A 22,198-nucleotide genomic window follows, 5' to 3' on the forward strand; every position below is an offset into this window, starting at 1 on the left:
TATTTTTACTTTCTTGTATGTAGAAATGACAACAAATATTTCCTGTCCGCAAAACGTCTTTGAATTTGGCAGCAAAAATCCCACTGGTTTTCAGCCTTCCCTTTTCCCTCTCCCCAGGTTCACCTTCTGTGTCTGCTTGCAAATGGCTTCTATCGAAATAGCATCTGCAACCAGCCAGATCTGCGTGCCATCGGCCTCTCCATCGTCCCAACTCGCTTTACCAAAGTGCCACCTCAAGACGTGGACGTCAGCTACCTGTCAAACCTGGCGAAATGGTAGGGCCTTCAGGCCTGTGCTGCAGAGCGTAGTGTAGGATTTGTGTCTCAGAGGCTGGGTGCAGGTCAGTTCCACAGACCCTCCTTGAGGGGCTGGGAAGGCTCCCCAGGGGGAGGGTGTGAGTTGGGTCTTCAGGAGTTGGCCAGACAGGCTGGGAAGAGGGGCACTGGCAGGCGGGGCTCCCAAGACACCCCGCTCTGTGTTTTGGCTGTAGAAGAACAGAGTTCCTCTTTGCCCTGACATCTGACGCAGAGGAATGCCTGATTTCTCTCCAGGTTCATTGGAACATTTACAGTTAATGCAGACCTTTCAACCAATGAGCAGGATGGCCTGCAGACGACGCTGGAGAGAAGGTTTGCTATTTACTCTGCGAGAGACAGTGAAGAGTTGGTCCACGTGAGTGACTCCTGGCAGCACTGTTTTCATTAGGTCTGTTAGCTGGGGAATATGGCAGTCATGTGCCACATACCATTCCAGCTGTTTTACATATATTTCCTTGCTCAGTTCTCATAAAATAAAAACAGGTACTGAAGCTCAGAGAGGCTAAATCACTTTCTTAGGGTCATTCGGTTGGTGAGCATTGGAGACAGGATTGGGCCCACGTGTGAGTTGAAAGCTGCCCTCTCTCCTGTCTCTTACTTGGTGTCCTGGTGTATTAAAGCACTTAATTTTTGGTCAGCTGCCCTCGAATTGTTTACAGTAGTCAAAAATCGTGTTTAAAAGTCCCAAGGAAATGTTTTTTCAAATTGGCTGCTGAAATCCTTAAGAAAGTGTTTCCTTACCTTCCAAGCTGGGTGAAGATGCTGGCAGGTGGCCGTGCAGTGAGTAGGGTTCTGTCCAAAAGGAGTCTTGGCGAAGAGTTTGTGTGTAGACAGGCTTTGTCGCATGCTTAAAATACCCTTAGGTAAGGCTCTGTCTCAATAAAACAAAAATAGGTAGAAATGTGGTTTTATCCCTGGAAGATTTCTGTTGATGCATATACTTGTGTCTGAACTTCAGATTCCGTTTAGGGAAAGAGACTTTTTGTATCTTTAGAGACCAAATGACTGGCATCTTACGTCTCTTCCAATTTGGCTTGAAAAAGTGTGGGTATCTGGACAGTAATTGTGTGGTGATATCACCACCCAGAGAAAAACACTCGTATTTCAGTGTCATCCTCCCAGACTTTGTTCCCACGTATATCTGTGCATATACTGTTTTGTTTGTGTAGTTTTATTAAGCAAAGAAATAGTTTTTTTTAAAGAAGTAAACAATTCAGTGATACTCGGTGCATTTTCAGTGTTGTGCATCCACCACCTCTATCTATTTCCAAAACACTCTTACTATCCCAGGAGGAGACCCTGTACCTATTACACAGTCACTCCCATTCTTGCTCCTTTTCCCACCTCCCCAAGTATCTGGCAGCCACCCATTTGCATTCTCTCTCTATGGATTTACATATTTTGGATATTCCATATAAAAGAAATCACAGTACAGTCAGCATTCCTTATCTGCAGGTTCCACATTGACGGATTCAGCCGACTGCCAACCAGATTTATATCTGCAGTTGGTTGAATCCGCAGATGCAGAACCCAAGGATAGAGGGAGCGCCAGCTGTACTCTGCCACTTTGTATAAGGGACTTAAGCATCTGCGGATTTTGGTGTCCGGCGGGGTCCTGGAACCAATCCCCAAAGATAACCGAGGGACAACTACATATGACCTTTTGTGTCTGGCTTCTTTGACTTAGCATGCTTTCCAGGTTCATTCACGTTTGTAACATGTATCAACTTCATTCCTTTTTATGGTGAATAATATTCCATTGTATGGACAGACCACATTTCACTTATCCATTCATCAATTGATGGGCGTTTAGGTTGTTTTCCATCTTTTGGCTGTTGTGAAGAGTACTGCTATAAACATTGTGTGTACATATATTTATTTGGGTACTTGTTTTCAGTTCTTTCGGGTATATACCTAGAAGTAGAGTTGCTGGGTCATATGGTAATTGTATGCCAAACTGTTTTACATAGCAGCTGCACCATCTTACCTTCTCACCAGCAAAGTACAAGGATTCCAGTTTCTCCAGATCATCACGAACACTTGTTATTTTCCATTTTTTGGATTATAGTCATCCTTACAGGTGTGAAGTGGTACTCACTGTGGCTTTGGTCTGCATTTTCCCGATGATTAATGATGGGTTAATGTCTTTTCATATGCATATCGGCCATTTGTTTATCTTCTTCGGAGAAATGTCTGTTCAGGTCCTTTGCCCATTTAAAATTGGGTTCTTTGTCTTTGTTATTGAGTTGTAAGAGTTCTTTATATATTTCGGTTACCAGACGCCTATCAGATATATGCTTTGCAAATATTTTCTCCCATTCTGTAGGTTGTCTTTTTACTTTCTTCATGAAGTCCTTTGATGCACAAAAGTTTTAATTCTGACAAAGTCCAATTTTCTATTTTTCTTTTTTTTTTAAATTATTTTATTTTTGGCTGCATTGGGTCTTGGTTGCTGTGCGTGAGCTTTCTCTAGTTGCGGCGAGTGGGGGCTACTCTTCGTTGCGGTGCGCGGGTTTCTTAATGCGGTGGCTTCTCTTGTTGCGGAGCACGGGCTGTAGGTGTGCGGGCTTCAGTAGTTGTGGCACACATACTTAGTTGCTCCGCGGCATGTGGGATCTTCCCAGACCTGGGCTCGAACCCGTGTCCCCTGCACTGGCAGGCAGATTCTTAACCACTGTGCCACCAGGGAAGTCCTCTTTTGTTTCTTGTACTTTTGGTGTCATATCAAGAATTCATTGCCAAATCCCAGATCATGAAGATTTCCTCCTGTATTTCCTTCTAAGAGTTTTACAGTTTTAGCTCTTACATTTAGGTCTTTCATCCATTTTGAGTTAATGTTTTTATATGATGTAAGGTAGGTGTTCAACTTCATTATTTTTGCACATGGATATCCAGTGGTCCCAGCACCGTTTCTTGAAGAGACTAGTCTTTCAACTATTCATTGTATTTGTTGTATTATTTTCACTATTTATTGGAAGTTTTTCAATGGGGATGAATGGTCTTGGCACACTTATCAGAAATCAATTGGCCATAGACACTTGGGTTAATTTCTGGGCTGTCTGTTCTATTCCATTGGTCTACATGTCTGTCCTTATGCCAGTGCCACACTGTTTTGATTACTGTGAATCTGTAGTAAGTTTTGAAATCAGAAGTATGAGTACAACCTCATAATGCCATTTTGGCTATGTGGGGCCCTGTGCAGTTTCATGTGAAATTGATGGTCTGCTTTTCCATTTCTGCAAAAAAGGCCATTGGAGGGGCTTCCCTGGTGGCACAAGTGGTTGAGAGTCCGCCTGCCAATGCAGGGGACATGGGTTCATGCCCCGGTCCAGGAAGATCCCACATGCCGTGGAGCGGCTGGGCCGCTGAGCCTGCGCGTCCGGAGCCTGTGCTCTGCAATGGGAGAGGCCACAACAGTGAGAGGCCCGCGTACCGCGAAAAAAAAAAAAAAAAAAAGGCCATTGGAGTATTGATAGGGTTTGCATTGATTCTGTACATTGATTAGGGCAGCATTGCTATCTAGTCAATATTAAGTCTGTAAACATGGCTTTTTCCTTTTATTTGCTTTTTAAATTTCTTTTAGTTGTATTTTGTAGTTTTCAGTGTACCTGTCTTTCATATCCTTGGTTTTTTCTAGGTATGTTATTCTTTTCGATGCTGTTGTAAATGGTATTGTTTTCTTAATTTCCTTCTCAGATTGTTCAGTGACGGTGTATTAAAAAAACGGCTGATTGTGTTGATCTTATACCTTGCAGCTTTGCTGAGTTCATTTAACGGTTTCTTGTGCATTCTTTGGGATTTTCTATATATAAGATCTTGACCTCTGTGAATAGAGTTAGTTTTACTTCTTCTTTTCCAGTTTGGATGCCTTTTGTTTCTTGTTCTTGTCCAGTTGCTCTGGCTAGAACTTCCAGCACAGTGTACAATAGCAGTGACAAAAGCAGGCATCCTGTCTGGTTCTTGATATTGGGAGGGAAAGCTTTTCACTCTTTCATGACTGAGTATCTTGGTAGTTGTGGATTTTCATATACATTCTTTATCATGTTGAAGAAGTTCCGTATTTCTAGTTTTCTGAATGTGTTTTAATCATGAAAGTGCTTTGGATTCTGTCAGATGCTTTTTCTGTGTCAAATGAGATGATTTTGTGATTTTTCTCCCCTTCATTCTACTAACGTAGTGCATTGCATTCATGGATTTTCTGTTGATTGATTGATTGAAGTATAGTTGATTTACAATATTGTGTTAATTTCAGATTACAGCATAGTGATTTAGTGTTTTTTGCAGATTATATTCCATTATAGCTTATTACAAGATAATGGGTATAATTCCCTGTGCTATACAGCAAATCCTTGTTGCTTATCTATTTTATGTATAGTAGTTTGTATCTGTTAATTCCATACCCTAATTTGTCCCTTTCCTCTTCTCACTCCCCCTTGGTAACCACAAGTTTGTTTTCTATATCTGTGACTCTGTTTCTGCTTTGCATATACTGTCATTTGTATTTTTTTTTTTTTTGGTTCTACGTATAAGTAATATCATTACCATATTTGTCTTTCTCTGTCTGACTTATTTCACGAAGCATAATATTCTCTAGGTTCATCCATGTTGCTGCAAAGCATTTTATTGTTTTTTGTGGTTGAGTAATATTCCATTGTATGTATATACCACATCTTTTTAATCCAGTCATCTGTTGATGGGTACTGGGGTTCCTTCCATGTCTTGAGTATTGTAAATAGTGCTGCTATGTTCACTGGGGTGCATGTTATCTTTTTGGATTAGAGGTTTTTTTTCCAGATATACCCGGGAGTGGAATTGCTGGGTCATATGATAGTTCTATTTTTAGTTTTTTAAGGAACTTTCATACTGTTTTCCATAATGGCTGCACCAATTTAAATTCTTACCACCAGTGTTCGGGGATTCCCTTTTCTCCACATCCTCTCCAACATTTGTTATTTGTAGGCTTTTTGATGATAGCCATTCTGACAGGTGTGAGGTGATAGCTGATTGTGGTTTTGATTTGCATTTCTCTAATAATTAGCAATGTAGAGTATCTTTTCATGTGCCTGTTAGCCATCCGTATGTCTTCTGCCCATTGTTTGATTGGGTTGTTTGTTTGTTTTTGTTTTGCGGTACGCGGGCCTCTCACTGTTGTGGCCTCTCCCGTTGCGGAGCACAGGCTCTGGACGCGCAGGCTCAGTGACCATGGCTCACGGGCCCAGCCGTTCCGCGGCATGTGGGATCTTCCTGGACCGGGGCACGAAACTGTGTCCCCTGCATCGGCAGGCGGACTCTCAACCACTGCGCCACCAGGGAAGCCCAGGTTGTTTGGTTTTTTTTGTTATTGAGCTGTGTGAGCTGTTTGTATATTTTGGATATTAACCCTTGTCAGTCTCATCATTTGCAAACATTTTCTCCCATTCAGTAGGTTGTCTTTTCATTTTGTTAATGGTTTCCTTTGTTGTGTAAAGCCTTTTAAGTTTAATTAGGTCCCATTTGTTTATTTTTGCTTTTATTTATTTTGCCTTAGAAGACTGATTCAAGAAAATATTGCTACAATTTATGTCAGAGTGTTCCGCCTATGTTCTCTTCTAGGAGTTGTGGGGTTTTTTTAAATTTTTATTTATTTATTTATTTATTTATGTCTGTGTTGGGTCTTCGTTTCTGTGCGTGGGCTTTCTCTAGTTGCGGCGAGTGGGGGCCGCTCTTCATCGCGGTGCGCGGGCCTCTCACTGTCGCGGCCTCTCTTGTTGCGGAGCACAAGCTCCAGACGCGCAGGCTCAGTAGTTGTGGCTCACGGGCCTAGTTGCTCCGCGGCATGTGGGATCTTCCCAGACCAGGGCTCGAACCTGTGTCCCCTGCATTGGCAGGCAGATTCTCAACCACTGCACCACCAGGGAAGCCCTCTTCTAGGAGTTTTATGGTTTCAGATCTTACATTTAGGTCTTTAAGCCATTTTGAATTTATTCTTATATGTGGTGTGAGGGAATGTTCTAATCTCATTGTTTTACATGTAGCTGTCCAATTTTCCCAGCAACACTTGTTGAAGAAACTATCTTTTCTCCATTGTATATTCTTGCCTCCTATGTCATAGATTAGTTGACCATACGTGTGTGGGTTTATTTCTGGGCTCTTTATTCTGTTCCTTTGATTTATATGTCTGTTTCTATGCCAACACCACACTGTTTTGTTTACTATAGCTTTGTAGTATAGTAGTATAGTATAAAGTCTGGAAAGGTTATGCCTCCAGCTTTGTTCTTTTTCCTCAGGATTGCTTTGGCAGTTCTGGGTCTTTTGTGGTTCCATATAAGTTTTAGGATTATTTATTCTAGTTCTGTGAAAAATGTCATGGGTATTTTGATAGGGATTGCATTAAATCTGTAGGTTGCTTTGGGTAGTATGTTCATGTTAACAATATTAATTCTTCCAATCCAAGAGCATGGGATATCTTTCCATTTCTTTGAATCATCTTCAGTTCCCTTAATCAGTGTTTTATGGTTTTAGCAAATAGATCTTTTTACTTCCTTGGTTAAGTTTATTCCTAGGTTTTGTGTTTTGTGTTTTTTTGGGTTTTTTTTTGGGGGGGGGATGCAATTTTAATAAACAGGATTGCTTTTTTTACTTTCTCTGTCTGATTATTTCATTGTTAGTGTATAGAAACACAGTACATTTCCGTATATTAATCTTACATCCTGCTGCCTTGCTGAATTCATTTATTAGTTCTAATAGTTTTTATGTGGAAACTTTAGAGTTCTCTATATAGAATATAATGTCATCTGCAAATAGTGATAGTTTTACCTTTTCCCTTCCAATTTGGATGCCTTTTATTTCTTTTTCTTGTAGCTAGGACTTACAATATTATGTTAAATCGAAGCAGCAAGGGTGGACATCCCTGTCTAGTTCCTGAATTTATTGGGAAAGCCTTCAGTTTTTCACTGTTGCATATTATGTTGGCTGTGGATTTGACATGGTCGGCTTTTATCATGTTGAGTTATGTCCCCTCTGTACCCACTTTGGTGAGAATTTTTATCATGAATCGTTGTTGAATTTTGTCAAATGCTTTTTCTGCATTTATTGAGATGATCATGTGATTTTTATCTATTTTTTTGTTAATGTGGTGTATCACATTGATTGATTTACATATTTTGAACCATCCTTGCAACCCTGGAGTGAATCCAACTTGAGTGTGGTATCCTTAGTATGTATTGTTGGATTCAGTTTGCTAATACTTTGTTGAGAATTTTTGCATCTATATTCATCAAAGATTTGGGGTTGTAAGTGTCTTTGTCTGGTTTTGGTATCAGGGTAATGGTGGTTTCATAGTATGAATTTCGGAGTGTTCCCTCCTCTTCATTTTTTTGGAATAGTTTGAGAAGGATAGATTTAAGTTTTTGTTTTTGTCTTTTTGTATGTTTGGTAGAATTCCCTAGTGAAGCTCTCTGGTACTGGACTTTTGTTTGCAGGGAGTTTTTTAAATTATAGGTTGTATTTCACTTCCAGTGAATGGTCTGTTCAAATTGTTTCTTCTTGACTCAGTTTTGACAGGCTGTATGTTTCTAGAAACTTGTTCACTTGTTCTAGGTTGTCCAATTTGTTGGCATACAACTGTTTGTATTCTTTCATGATTTTTTGTTTTTCTGTGGTTTCAGTTGTTTCTCTTTTATTTCTTATTTTGTTTATTTGGGTCCTCTCTCCTTGTTGGTGAGCCTCGCTAGAGGTTTATCAATTTGGTTTATCTTAAAAACAAAAACAGCTCTTGGTTTTATTGATCTTTTCTATTGCTTTTTTGATGTCTTTTATTTCCTCTCTGATCTTTATTATTTCTTCCTTCTGCTGACTTTGGGTTTTGTTTGTCCTTCTTTTTCTCATTCTTTTAGGTGGTAGGTTATCTTGTTTGAGATTTTTCTTGTTTTTGTGGAAGGCCTGTATTGCTATGCGCTTCCCTCTTAGAACTGCTTTTGCTGCATCCCATAGATTTTGTAAGATTGTGTTTCTATTTTCATTTGTCTCAAGATATTTCTGATTTCCTCTTTGATTTCATCATCAACCCACTTGCTTTTTAGTAACATGTTGTTTAGTCTCCATGTGTTTGTTCTTTTCCTGTTTTCCTTTCTATGGTTGATTTCTAGTTTCTTACCGTTGTGGTGAGAAAAGATGCTTGAAAATATTTCTGTCCTCTTAAACTTGTTGAGGCTTGTTTTGTGACCAAGTATGTGTCTATCGGTGAGAATGTTCCTTGCTGGCTTGAAAAGAATGTATATTTGGTGTTTTTCTTATTTAGTGTCCTGTAGATATCTATTAAGTACAGTTGGTCCATTGTGTCATTTAGGACCTCTGTTGCCATACTGATTTTCTGTCTGGATGATCTGTTCATTGATGTAGGTGGGATGTTATAGTCCTCTATTGTTATTGTATTCCTGTGAATTTCTCCTTTTACGTCTGTTAATATTTGTTTTATATAATTAGGTGCTCCTGTATTGGAAACGTATATGTTAACAAGTGTAATACGCTGTTGTATTGATGCCTTTATTGTTATGTAATGTCCTTCTTTGTCTTTCTGTATGGTCTTTGTTTTGAAGTCTGCTTTGTCTTTTGTTAAGTATTGCTGTGCCCGCTTGCTTGTTGTTTCCATTTGCATGAAATATTTTTCATACTTCGCTTTCAGTCTGTGTGCGTCTTTTGCCATGAAGCGAGTTTCTCGTGGCAGCATCTTGTAGGTTCTACGTGAAATTCACTGCTTAGCTGCTGCACCTTGTTGAGGTGCCACGTGTGGCATGCGCTGACACTGTCTTCCCAGCGTGCCCCGTCGCCCCTGTGTGTGCACTGACGGGAGTCTTCACAGTCCCACCTGGATCACATCCTAGGCACCCCGTCTGCCTCTGCGCGGCTAGACCCAGTCTCTGCACTGATCTCACGCCAGGCCGCGGTGTGGAGTGAGCAGGGCCAGGGCATTCGCCCCTTTGAATTGGGAAGTGCGGGGAGGCGGCCACCACCAGGGCAGGTCTCTCTGTCCTGGTTGTTAGCAAGCCAGCCCGCATGCTCCTCTTGAGTAGAGTCTAGGCTTCTCCAGCCCTCCTGTCTGTCTCAGTGGGCTTCCCAGCAGGAAGGGGACTCCCCAGGGCAAGCGGACACCTTCTCTTCCTGACAGATCCCTCCCAGGAGTGCCGGTCCCAACCTGGTACCTTTCTTTTTTGCATCCTACCCGATTACATGGAGATCTTTCTTGCAGCTTTGGTTATGGGAGATCTTCTGTGAGTTTCCAGTTAGTTTTCTGTGGGAGTTATTGCTCGTGTAGATGTGTTTTTGGTGTGTTTGTGGGGGGAGGTGAGCTCCACGTCCTCATACTCTGCTGTCTTGATCCCCCTCTATTGGGAGGGCTTGATTTTTGACTCAGTCTCTCAGAGTCTCTGTTTTCTCTTGAGTTAGTTTTGGTAATTTGTATGTTTCTAGGATTCGTCCTTTTCACTTGGCTCACCTTGTATTTAGTGTAGGGGTCATACAGTTTTGTAACTTAAATTTTTTCTTCAGTGACGTACTTGTGAAAGGTGGTGACCACGCGTCTCTGTGAGGCACAAGATCGCTTCCAGAGTGCTGTCGTGTACCTGACCTTATTCAGTCTTCCCTGTGGTCTTGTGAGGAGGACGAGGTGGGGATGTTCCGGATGGAGGTTCTAGGTTTAAACCATCATTCAGCCGCCTGCTGGTGCTCGGTTTCCCTGCCTTTTACACCCATGCCCCTGCACCACCCACACACAGAGAAAGTGAGGAGCCAACCAACACTCGTATGGTGTGCACTGTGCCAGTTAAGAGCGTGTGGTCAGCCACACTGTAGGGGTGAGTTCTGTTTTCCACGTTTTCCCACTGATGCCCTTTTCCTGTCCCAGGATGCAGTCCAGGCATTAGTGATCTTGTCACCCCAGCGCCCCTGAGGAGTGCTTTTTAGGAATTTTGTAGAGTTCCTCAATTTGGGTTTCTTTGATGTTTTCTCATCCGCCATTTTTAACTCCAGAAGAAACAAGGCAAAAGTAGTTATTTTTTTCAATATAACTGGCTTTTCACAGAAAACCTGCCTTCCTGTTTCTGACTTTTGCTCTTGCTTTCCGAGGAGGGAAGGTGACTGTAGTGATTCATGAGGACGCCAGGACCCTGAGGTCTGTGTGGGAAGATCTTGCTCACGTGCTGTCCCACTGTTGTTGTTTTGGAGGTTAATTCCCATGAGGAGGCTCCCATCCTTCCAAGTTCACAGAATTTTTAGAGCTGCAGCCTCTGGTTGAAATATTCGCTCTGGGGAGGTTGAGTGCACGGGAGGGGTTCTCGGGCCTGATGATGATGATGCCTTTTCTCTCGAAGTGGTATTTTGCTTTACTGTTTTATCACAAACACAACACATGTTGAAAACAGAACAATCAGAAGATAGGTAAGCTGGAAAAAAACCAAACACCTATAAACACCCATAACCCAATATGGGTGCTTTTCCAAATACACATACATGTTTATGTCTGGACACGATTTTTTCTTACAAAAATTAACATAACTCATTAAAAAGCAAACATTTATTTTCCTTTAATATATGGTTACCTTTCCCCATTTTTCTACAAAGATAAATCTCTACAGCATCATTTTAATAGTGTTGAGGGTTCCAGGCTTCTACTGTTAGACAAGTTGGTTGTTTCCCTTTTATAAATAGGCACCACAACAAACAGCTTGGAATTATGCAAATGCTTCATTCTTCCCTGAGGATAAGCATGTTGTTCTTTTTCATCATAGATATTTTTACTGATTCTCCGGGCCCTACATCTCCCTACCCGACTTGTACTGTCTCTACAGCCAATTCCTCTGAAGTTATCAGCAGCAAAGGTGAGGTTCCCGGGGCTTTCAGAGAAAAGAGTAGTTGGTCAGGGAGGAGTGAGAAATTATGAGACTTAGAGCAAACAGATCTGCTCATTAGACGATTTTTAAAAATCAGTCTTCGTGGACCAGGGTTCCTCTGAGCCTGCCTGGCACAGGCCCTGTGCTGGGAAGACTGGGCGCCTGGGTGGGTATCTAGCAGCCGGGCTTTGCGTGCGTAGAGGGGCCTGCGAGAGCCTGGGCTCCTTCGTGCTCTGGTTTCTGTTCTGTAAATGGTAGAATAAAAAGGTACTGGTCATCCTCAGCAGTGCGGAGAGAGGACGGTGAGGACTCAGAGCTCTGCCGTCATCCAAGGAGGCTGAACACTGTGCTCCTTGGGGTGCTGGCATTGTCCGAAATTCGGTCCAGGAGTCAAGTTTAATAATTTCTGAATTCTTAATGCTGTGACTTTGTTTGCAAAATGCCTTATGTGCAAGGTGAGTACTATTGCTGAGGAAACTGAGACTCAGAGGTTACATAATTTATCTGAATCACATAAAAAATGAGAAAGCAGAAGTGGAGTTTGAACCCGGGTTTGTTTCCACATCCTGTGCTCTTTTCCCTGTGCTACACTTTGTATTGAAAAGAATTAGAGTGTGGCCTTATTTAAGGAGCTGCAGAATTTAGTGACTGCTTTCTTACAATCCTGGAGGGTAGCCAGTCTGTCACTGTCTGAGCCGGGAATGTCTTGTGTACGCTGGTGTTCCAGTGTGACTTAGCCCCATTAGATGCCAGAGTCTTTATTGCATCACTAGCAAAAAAAGAAAACACAAAAATTTCCTATTCTGTTTAAGGGAAAGAAACCTTCCAAGGAGAGATCCACAGAGGGTCCTGGAGGCTCCTCAGAAACTTCTAGCCAAGTTCCTGGAAAGCCAAGCAAACCAGAGACCAGCAGAGGAAGCAGACGAGAGGACATGTCTTCTGAGGGCACTGGCAGTGCACCTGACAAAGCGAAGGGGAGCAAGGCGGCTGCCACCAGGAAGAAACGGAGAGAGCCCTCCTCCAGCAGGAAAGAAGAGGGCAAGGCCGGGGGGCAGACGGAGGGGACCCAGAGGCGTTCGCGGGGCCGGGAGCGGCAGGCGGCCGCCAGGGTGTCTTACAAAGAGGAGAGCGGGAGTGACAAGGCCAGCAGCAGCTCTGACTTTGAGCTCTCCAGCTCGGACAGCCATCGCCCATCCGACGAGGATTCTGAGCCAGGCCTTCCAAGGCAGAGGAGGGCCGCCGCCCCTCAGAGGATGAAGGTGGGGTCCAAGAGGGAGTCCAGGTCCCAGCGTGGAAGCGACGGTCAGCCCCCTGGCTTTCCAGAAGCGTCTGTAAGCGCTTCCAGCAGTAAGCGTAAGAGAGGCAAGCGTAAGATGCCCGTGGATGGTGAGGAAGCAGACGGCCGGAGAGCAGCTGGTGTGGACCAGTGGCTGGAGGTGTTCTCTGAGCAGGAGGAGAAGTGGGTGTGCGTGGACTGTGTGCACGGTGTAGTGGGCCAGCCCCTGACCTGCTACCAGTATGCCACCAAGCCTGTGACCTACATCGTGGGCATCGACAGCGACGGCTGCTTGCGCGATGTCACACAGAGGTACGACCCTGCCTGGATGACGGTGACCCGAAAGTGCCGGGTTGATGCCGCGTGGTGGGCCGAGACCCTGCGACCCTACCGGAGCCCGCTGGTGGAGAGGGAGCAGAAGGAGGACCAGGAGGTGAGGCCTTGCGCACGTGCACCTGCTGGATGCCCAGCCCCGTGTTGTGTTTTTACCTCAATTAATTGTCACAGCAACAGTACAAAGCTGGGGTTATCGTAGCCTTAATTTTACCAGCTAAACGTTTAGAGTCTGAGAGATGAGCCAACCTGTATTTGAACCCAGGTTGCTCTGGCTTCAAAGCCTGTGTACTTTCAGTTGTTGCCCAGTTATAAATTTGGAGCTTTACGTCAGGTAAGTAGTCCTGAGTGAAAGAGGAAAACACGCAGTAACATAATTGGTCCCCCTTCTCAGCGTGCACACGCGCAGAGGTGTGCACGCCAGCACCCCTGCCCTGACCCGGCACACTCAGCTCCCAGGAGGAGGGCTGAGGAGATGGCTTGTCTGTTGAGGGGCACCCTGGGGGGCGGCTTCTGGAGCAGTAGCGCGTCCCTGAGTCGTGGGACAGCCGTGGGCCCGGAAGAGGGCCGGGGGCTTGTGCAGGGCTGCCCACAGCGCAGGGTGGGCAGACTTGCTAGAGAATTATTCCCACTTCCCCGGGGCAGGGAGTCGTCCCTCTGCACTGCATCGCTCAGGGTGTGGCTCAGAGGTGACAGGGTCGTGGGAGTCGTGCAGAGCGTGTTGTGACTGACCTGGTTCAAGGGCTTGTCATGCAAGCTGGCCAAGCGGGGTCCCTCCTGCTCCCCACTTGCCGCTCCTCCCTTGTCTGTCGGGGTTTGAAGAGATGCTGCGGGGAAATGCAGGAGACCTGGTGAGTGGGATGCAGGTGAGAGCAGTGGGCTTGCCTGCGAGGAGCTAGGCTCCTTGAGGCGGCGGGGAGAACATGTGTTGATCGTAGTGGACGGAGAAGGTGTGAGTGCTCATTCTGGTTTCCGGGGGAGCCGAGCCGCTGAACCCGTGTCACAGAATTGTGGTGTCACTTGAGGTGAGGCCTCCTCCCGAGGAAGGCTCTGCTCGGGCCGGCCGAGGTGTCAGAGGGTAGGGCTGACTTTTCTGTTGCTGCGAGCTGCAGGATTACCGGCCCCTGCGGAGCTTCCGAGGCACCTAAACCCGTGGGACAGAACGCCAGGTCACAGCGTGGTGCGGCGGCCCTGGGGCCCCGAAAGCCCCACGGCACCGTCAGTTACCTGGGCAAGTTCGGGGGTCGCCGCCAACCTCCCTCCCTCTCCGAGCACCACGCCCAACGTCGTCTCTCGGCCTCTGCAGTTTCAGGCGAGGCACCTGGACCAGCCTCTGCCCACCGTCATAGGCATGTACAAGAACCACCCTCTGTACGCCCTCAAGAGGCACCTCCTCAAGTACGAGGCCATCTACCCCGAGACGGCTGCCATCCTCGGGTACTGCCGCGGAGAGGCTGTCTACTCCAGGTGAGGAGTCGCCCGGCGGCCTGGGATTAGCAGCCTTCTCCGGGCTGGGGTTCGAGCTTCACGGTGTGCGCATGCCGTTTGTGGGCGGGGGGCATGGCAGAGAGGTTGCGGCCTGGAAATGAAAACCACGGGGATTACAAGATCAGCAGGGGGCTTCCCTGGTGGCGCAGAGGTTGAGAGTCCGCCTGCCGATGCAGGGGACACGGCTTCGTGCCCTGGTCCGGGAAGATCCCACATGCCGCGGAGCGGCTGGGCCCGTGAGCCATGGCCACTGAGCCTGCGCGTCCGGAGCCTGTGCTCCACAACGGGAGAGGCCACAACAGTGAGAGGCCCGCGTACCGCAAAAAATAAATAAATAAATAGAAAAAAAAAAAAAAAAGATCAGCAGGGGGAGAAAAGCTATGGGGGGAAAGATACGTAGGACAGATAAGGATTATATGGGGTAATAAGAAAACACCCCCCAAAACAGAAGTCAAAAAACATGCAAAAGGAAGGAATAAAGGATTTGATAATGAAACTTAAAATGAGCAGATATTTTAATGGGGACAGAGTTTCAGTTTGGGAAGAGGAGAAAGTTCTGGAGATGATGGTGGTGACGGTTACATAACAGTATGAATGTACTAGATGCCACTGAGCTGTAGACTCGGAAGATGGTTCAGAGGGTAAATTTTATCTTATGTGTGTTTTTTCCCCACAGTAAAAACATTGCCAAAGAAGGGGGGGAAGGGAACAGCATAGAAAACAAAATATATACAAAGTTAAAACTGAGAAAAAAATGTAATAAACTTAAGGTGAGTCAGCATTAACAATGGAAGAAATGGAAGAAATGTTAATAGAAAGAAAATAAGTGATTTTTAGAAACTCTAAAAAGACCAAGACCAAGATGCAAGACCACAAAATAGAGGATGTTCTTAATAAATGAGAAAAGGAAGACAGAAAAGGAAACTTAGGGAAACTCACAGGAGTAGGTGGCTCAAGTCCTCTGCCTGAGAGCTACTTCCTGCAGCTCAGCCCCGAAGGGAGTCATCCCTGACCCTCCGGTTAGGGTCACTGTGGGAGCTTTCTGTCCCCTGGCTGGTCAGGGGCCCAGCTGCCGACAGTCAGCGTCCAGGGCCTGGCGACCTCAATGGAGGATACAGCACAGGTGTCCTCACGTGCAGGGGACATCTGGTGGCAAGGGGGTCCCTGCCTGGAGAAAGCTTTCGAGGCAGACTTTTCCTGTTTTTAATGTAATAAAATATACAGAACGAAATTTACCATGTAACCGCTTTAAGAGTCCAGTAGTACTAAGTACATTCACATTGTTGTGCAGCCATCACCACCATCTGCAGAACTTTTCTGTCTTCCCAAACTGTCCCCATCAACACTAACCCCCCTCCCCCCACCCAGGCCCTGGTAACCACCCTCTACTTTGTCTCTATGAATCTGACTCCTCCAGGCACCTCATAGAAGTGGATCCTACAGCATTTGTCCTTTTCTGACTGGCATCCATGGCATGCATTGATGGACACTTGTGTTGCTTCCCCTTCTGGCTGTTGCTTTTAGTGCTGCTATGAACATGGGTGCACAGACATCTCTTGAGACCCTGCTTTCAGTCCTTTTGGATGTATATGCCCAGAAGTAGGATTTCTGCATCACATGATGATTGTTTAACTTTGTAAAGAACCTCCGCACTGTTTTCTGCAGTGGCTGCATCATTTTATGTCCCCCAGCAGAGCATGAAGGTCGCACTGTCTCTACATTCTCGCCAGTTCTTGTTTTGTTTCTTGAGTAGTGTCCTAATAGATGTAAAGTGGTTAGAAGCTGAGATTTATTCTGAACGGGCTGTCTGTGCCCACTTCCCTCTGCTATCCTTATGAATGTCCAGACGATGCCCACCTGCTTGCCCCTTCTCCGCTCCTCCCGGAAGACCACGACTGTGACAGTCACTCTTTCAGGCAGAGATGTGCCCCTGCGGTGGGTACGCGTGTGGAGCCCTTGGCTCTGGTCCCGCCAGCAGCTTGTGAGGCAGGGAGGCAGCACTCACCGTTCCTGATGGATCGGGGGTCACCCCGCTAGGAAGGGGCACAGAGGAGGTGTGACCCTGTCCGGTGCACTGTGCTGGACGTCAGCCTCAGCCCGGGGGTAGGCAAAGGGCCGGATGTCCGCACCACAGGGAGCTTAGTGCCCCTGCTCCTTGGAGCCCTACTGAAGGGCGGGCCTTGCTGAAGGCTCAGCAGGAAGCAGCTGGAATGTGAGGCAGGGTGTGGCTCTAAGCTCTGGAAGGAGAGCGAAGCCAGAGCCAGGTGGAACCGATTGCTCTGTGTGCATTCATCCTAACCTGTGTACTTTGTCAGCTTACTGTAGTCTCCGTGTTGTTGTCTTCTGGCTTCCCCACCCCTTCTCTGGACACTCGCCCCTCCCTCCCCGTCTCTGGTATTCAGGAGCAGACCAGACCCTGGGGGGCTTGCACCTGTGCTGCTTGGCTTTTCCCCCCCCGCCCCCGGCTGCTGGGCCCTTTGGCGGGAGGAGGAGGAAGGCACCACGGGAAGCCATTTAGTTTGGGATTTGTGAGTGGATGCATCCCCCTGCGAGACAGCAGGTGCCTGTTAACCGTGGGCCTGACGCAGGCCCCTGGTGCCCCGGGAGACGCTCCAGGGCCGAGCTCCCCCTTCTCCTGGGGGGCCAGAGGAGGCAGCTGGGCCCTGCGGGCTACTGGGCACGGGGTGCTTCAGTGGGCGTGAACCCTGTCTTGTCTCCCGTTGGCTCCTTAGGGACTGCGTGCACACCCTGCACTCCAAGGACACGTGGCTGAAACAGGCCCGAGTGGTGAGGCTTGGAGAAGTGCCCTACAAGGTAACAGCCACGGGACTGTGGGCTGCCGCGCACGCGTGGGGACAGACTGTTCTGGCTTGAGAGGATCAGAGGAGAAGAGCATCTTTACTGAGGACCTTGTAAGAGATGGGCCTTCCCGAGCACACAGGAAATCTAGGCCAGCAAGCAGCCCTCCAAGCCCCGGTGTTGTGGGTCAGAACCTTGGCCTTGTGGGTCAGAACCATGTCACCCATTTGTTCTGGGAGGCCGGAGCCCTGCCTGGCGTGGACAGGCCCACCCGCCCTCACTGTCCCTTCATTTTGCATGTATGTGATCTTTGCTGAGTCTCACAGGAGTTAGCATCAGGATGCCCGTTGTACAGATGAAAAAACAGGAGCTCAGAAAGGGAAACCTGTCCAAGGCCAGAGCTAGTGAGATGGCAGCGTGCAGCCCCAATGCCTCATTCCCTCTCTAGCCGGTCAGCTGCCCACAGACGCATGAATTCAGTGCAGACCACACAGGCTGTCACGGGACATAGGGCCCGCTTCAGCCGGCGGAGGACGGTGGCCAGTCATGAGACACAGTCGCTTTTCTTTGTCAGATCCCTCGGAGGAGCCCTTCGCATTGTGAGACCCAGGGAGCTGGGCCAGGGTGCAGGGGCCTCTGGTTGGTGGGAAGGGGCTGAGGCACGGGGAGCCGGTCACTGCCAAAAGCAGGCCCCGTCACTCACCGGCCACAGGAACATCTCTGAGTCCCAATTTCCCCTTCAGTGATGGACACCAAGCACAGCATAGCTGTTCAAGACACACGCTCTACAAGCTGTGTGACTGTAGGTGAACTGTTTACACCTCCTAGGCTGCTGTAAGATGGAGGCGATAATGGGCTCTACTTCCTGGGTTTGTTGAAAAGATTAATCAATACACAGAAGCACTGAGAACAGTGCCCGGTGTACAGTGAATGCTCAGGAAGTGGTTGCCTTTGTTATTAACTGTGGCTGTCCCCTCGGGTGTAGGTTGTAAAAGGCTATTCCAACCGGGCCCGGAGAGCCCGCCTGGCTGAGCCGCAACTGCAGGACTACAATGACCTGGGCCTGTTTGGCAAGTGGCAGACCGAGGAGTACCAGCCGCCAGTGGCTGTGGACGGGAAGGTAAGGGCCGCGCTCAGTGGTACCAGGCCACCTGGTAGGTAAGGGCCACGCTCAGTCGGTACCAGGCCACCTCCCTCTGTGGCCGCCGGACCCAGTGTGCCACCCTCCGCAGGTCCCCCGGAACGAATTTGGCAACGTGTACCTCTTCCTGCCCGGCATGATGCCTGTCGGCTGCGTCCAGCTGAACCTGCCCAACTTGCACCGCGTGGCCCGAAAGCTGAACATTGACTGTGCCCAGGCTGTTACGGGCTTCGATTTCCACAAAGGCTACTCCCATCCCATGTGCGTGAGGGGCCTCCCATGGAGGCCAGAAGGGGTGGGGGGAAGTTATGGAGAAGGGGCGGGAGGTTGGTGTGGGGCTGGCAGGGGTTGAGGCCCAGTGGCTCTTATTTTTTTTTTTTTTTTTTTTTTGCGGTACGCGGGCCTCTCACTGTTGTGGTCTCTCCTGTTGCGGAGCACAGGCTCCGGACGCACAGGCTCAGCGGCCATGGCTCACGGGCCCAGCCGCTCCGCAGCACGTGGGATCTTCCCAGACCGGGGCACGAACCCGTGTCCCCTGCATCAGCAGGCGGACTCTCAACCACTGCGCCACCAGGGAAGCCCTAAGGTTTTACTCTGGATTTGCAAAATCAGCCTTAACCCTCGATGTTTTATACTTTTACTCTGGCTTCCAACCAGAGGCTGCAAAACCAGTGAAAGCTGCGAAACCAGCATCCTAACGATGTGGATTAACAGTGTTCTGGGGGTGGTCAGGGTGACTGAATAGGGTCAGCATCCTTCCTGGTTGGTGACCTCTGTCCTGCCCTGCAGTGGGGGTGGGGAGGGGCTGGGGAAGAGGACATAGCCTGGGGTCCACGGGCCTGCCTCCTGCATGGGTGGTGTCAGCCAGCAGCTGTGGCCGGGATTGTGGACTGCTGACCCTGGAAGTACTTCAGGGCCCCAAGTGCTTAGGAGCAGCCCACTGTCCCCCACGGAGGGGAGTGGAGAGGCCAGAGCAGGCCCAGACTCGAGAGACCATCTGTGTTGATCCCCACAGAACCGATGGCTACATAATCTGTGAAGAATATAAAGATGTGCTCCTGGCCGCCTGGGAGAACGAGCAGGCGCTCATTGAGAAGAAGGAGAAGGAGGTGAGCAGGCAGGGCCTGGGAGGGGCCAGGAGGGGGGAGCAGAAAGGTGGGGAAGCGCACACAGCGGAGCTGGTGTTCCCTCCAGCCTCCCTCACTCCACGTGTAAGAGAAGGGGAGAGCCCGGGTTCAGCCCTCTTTCTGGCTCTTTCTTCCTGGGAGGCAGCATTGAGCAACGACCTGCCTGCCCCTCAGAACCCTGTCTCTGTCCACTGTCTGCCTGGATCCGGGCTCTGGGGCCCGCTACCCCTGCTGCCGACACCCACCTCTGTTAAAGGGAGCTGCCCGTGGTCCAGGTCCCGGACCCCCTCCTCCACTAAACACTTTAGAGTTGGTAACAATTAAGAGGTTTTTGGTTTTGGTGCCTTTCATGTGTAGCACTTTATGAATCACACCTGGTATGGTTGAGAAACTATTTTAACCTGAAGCATTACCTGTATCTTTATGTTCCTGAAACGGCAGTGCACAGTGTTTTCCATTCTGTTTGCTTTTGCAGAAAAGGGAGAAGCGGGCTCTGGGGAACTGGAAGCTGCTGGTCAAAGGGCTGCTCATCCGGGAGCGGCTGAGGCTTCGCTACGGGGCTCAGGTCAGGGTGGTCCTTGGAGGACACGCCAGGTTTGGAGGGGGGCGGAGTTAGGGAACCAGGGGCCGATTCTGCTCAGAGATCAAGTCAGCTCTGTTCCGGTGCCACAGACCTGTGTCTCCCAGGCCCTGCGTCCTGTCCACGTTGAGGAGGTGTCCAAGGTGTCCTGGAGTCAGGCTTCGGCTGCTCCGCCAGCCCCGCCCTGTCTGCACAAGAGGGTGCCTGCTATGGGCTGGATCTGGTGCTGAGCCCACTCGGGGCGGGGGACAGGTGTCTGCATCTCCTGGCCTTGTGCTGCCCCTGGGGCTGTGACCACCCTTCAGGCCCACAGGTGCTCATTCAGGCCCCTCTCACAGCCCCTGCGGGCTCCCATGGGGGCACAGAGGCCCCCCGGACACAGTCACGTGGAGTGGTCAGAGACGCACAGACACGCTCTGGGGGCAGCTGCGACCCCACGCACGGCTCCCCCTTCCCTCCCCAGCCCGTCCTCGCAGCAGCGGGCACTGAGCGCTGATGCTGTGCATTCGTGCACTTGTTCTGTTTAGAAACGAAGAAAACGCAGTTACCTCCTGGATTGCTCGTAGCTCCCCAAGGGCAGTTTTGTGGCCCTAGCCCTGTGTGCACAGCAAGCGCTCTGGGACCTGCTGGGCTGAGCCCTGTCCTCCGGGTCACGGCTCAGCGCTGCTGGGGCGTCACTGCCTCTTGACGGGGCTTCCTCCACTGTCCCCCCCAGAGTGAGGAAGCCGCTCCCCACGCAGACGCAGGAGGAGGACTCTCTTCAGACGAGGAGGAGGGGACCAGCTCTCCAGCGGAAGTGGCCAGGATCCTGGCAGCCTCCTGGCCCCAAAACCGAGAGGTAGAGGAGAAGCGGAAGTGCCCCCGGAAGAGCAGGAGGGAGGAGAAGGAGGCAGCTTCCCACCTGTTCCCATTTGAGAAGCTGTGATGTGAGTGGTCACCTCCTCAGTGGCTCAGCCGTGCCCCAGACCTTGCTCCCGGATAGATCCCTCCTGCGTCTGACATGCGTGCTGTTGCAGACTCGGGCCCCTTCTCTGCAGGCCCCTCGTTGCCCTCAGTCAGGTCCCTGAAGCCGCCTGACGCTGTGGGGGGAGAGCAGGTCAGCGCAGGCCGTCTCAGGGTGACATGGCTGGACCTACATTCCCAGGTAACACTTCGTGGTGGCAGAAGACCAGAACAAAGAGCTAAAGTCAGGAAAGGAAAGGACAAACGATGAGAATTAGAGAAATGTCAGGAAGAGTGGATCAGTGTTAAACGAGATTTTATTCATTACTGGATACATTTATAAAGCCTTATGCACTGTAGATATTTAGGAGAAATAACTTTTATAACATTTTGAGGAAAAAAATAAAGCATTTCTCTAGAAAGACGTGACTACGTTTTCTTTCAGATTTTACATCAGATAAGAACACTTGGATGACAGTGACTGTATACAGGTCGTGACTACATTAAAGATCAGATCTTGTTTTCCCACAGGCTGGGAACTTACCATTACACACATGGAATTTTTTTATTTCTATGTTTAATCCAGGAGATATGATTTAATCTTTGACAGGAGCCATTAAAATTTTGAGTCAGTTTTATCCAAGGGAAACAAGCAAAATACTTGGGGTGTGACTCATGCAGCAAGAACTGGCAGGCAGGCTCCTGTTGTGAAACACATGGGGGTTGCCATGGAAACCGCCTGGTCTGGCACTGTGTGCACCAGAGCTGGCTCTCACCCTCCTGGAAGTGAGCACCGTGTTTTCTGGGAGTTGAGTCAAGAGCACTGCCCTGTCTCTGCAGGAATAACTAGTTCTTCAGGCAGATGGCAGCTCCTAGGATGCATCTTGGAAATGGAGTGAAACCTCAGGTTTTGGAAAGTTACCACTCACCTGCTTCAAATCCTGTAACAAGGGGAAAGAAGTTCAAATTGCAGGGCGGACACTTCGCGGCCGCCCACTTCTTCAGGCGCTCGTGGGCTTTATCTCACTCCATAGAGAGGCACTGTCCCCGTGTCACAGATGAGGAAGCTGAGGCTCAGGTCACTGCCATGCCTAGCGTCACACAGCTCGTCAGCGGCAGATGCGGGATGCCTTTTGTGCCGGGTCCCGCCGGCTCCCTCCCACCTCTGAGAACGATCTGAAGACCGGCAAAGGTGGGAGCCGCGTAAGTCCACACAAACCAGAGCAGGTTTCTAAGTGCTAGAAATACTGAGGTGCCTTCTCAAAAATTGAAACCAATTTTAACCACTGAAAGCAATTTAGAACCTAAGTTCCAAAAATTCATAGGGTTC

The 22,198-nt window shown here is 48.6% G+C and overlaps 1 protein-coding gene across 1 annotated transcript in view; it reads left to right on the plus strand.

Moving 5' to 3' along the window:
- The window catches only part of XPC (XPC complex subunit, DNA damage recognition and repair factor), a 36,175-nt gene extending 14,037 nt beyond the window's left edge, over positions 1-22,138 (plus strand). Inside the window, exons 6-16 of the mRNA XM_079932845.1 lie at positions 118-275; positions 552-672; positions 11,081-11,170; positions 11,995-12,891; positions 14,098-14,258; positions 17,012-17,093; positions 18,064-18,198; positions 18,311-18,480; positions 19,235-19,328; positions 19,822-19,911; positions 20,642-22,138. Of these exons, the coding sequence (XP_079788971.1) occupies positions 118-275; positions 552-672; positions 11,081-11,170; positions 11,995-12,891; positions 14,098-14,258; positions 17,012-17,093; positions 18,064-18,198; positions 18,311-18,480; positions 19,235-19,328; positions 19,822-19,911; positions 20,642-20,851 (2,208 nt within the window). The 3' untranslated portion in view covers positions 20,852-22,138. The remainder of the gene's footprint in view (positions 1-117; positions 276-551; positions 673-11,080; positions 11,171-11,994; positions 12,892-14,097; positions 14,259-17,011; positions 17,094-18,063; positions 18,199-18,310; positions 18,481-19,234; positions 19,329-19,821; positions 19,912-20,641) is intronic.
- Positions 22,139-22,198: the final 60 nt, after the last annotated feature.

Source organism: Stenella coeruleoalba, assembly GCF_951394435.1.
Source record: "Stenella coeruleoalba genome assembly, chromosome: 10".
In the NCBI taxonomy this organism is placed as follows: domain Eukaryota; kingdom Metazoa; phylum Chordata; class Mammalia; order Artiodactyla; family Delphinidae; genus Stenella; species Stenella coeruleoalba.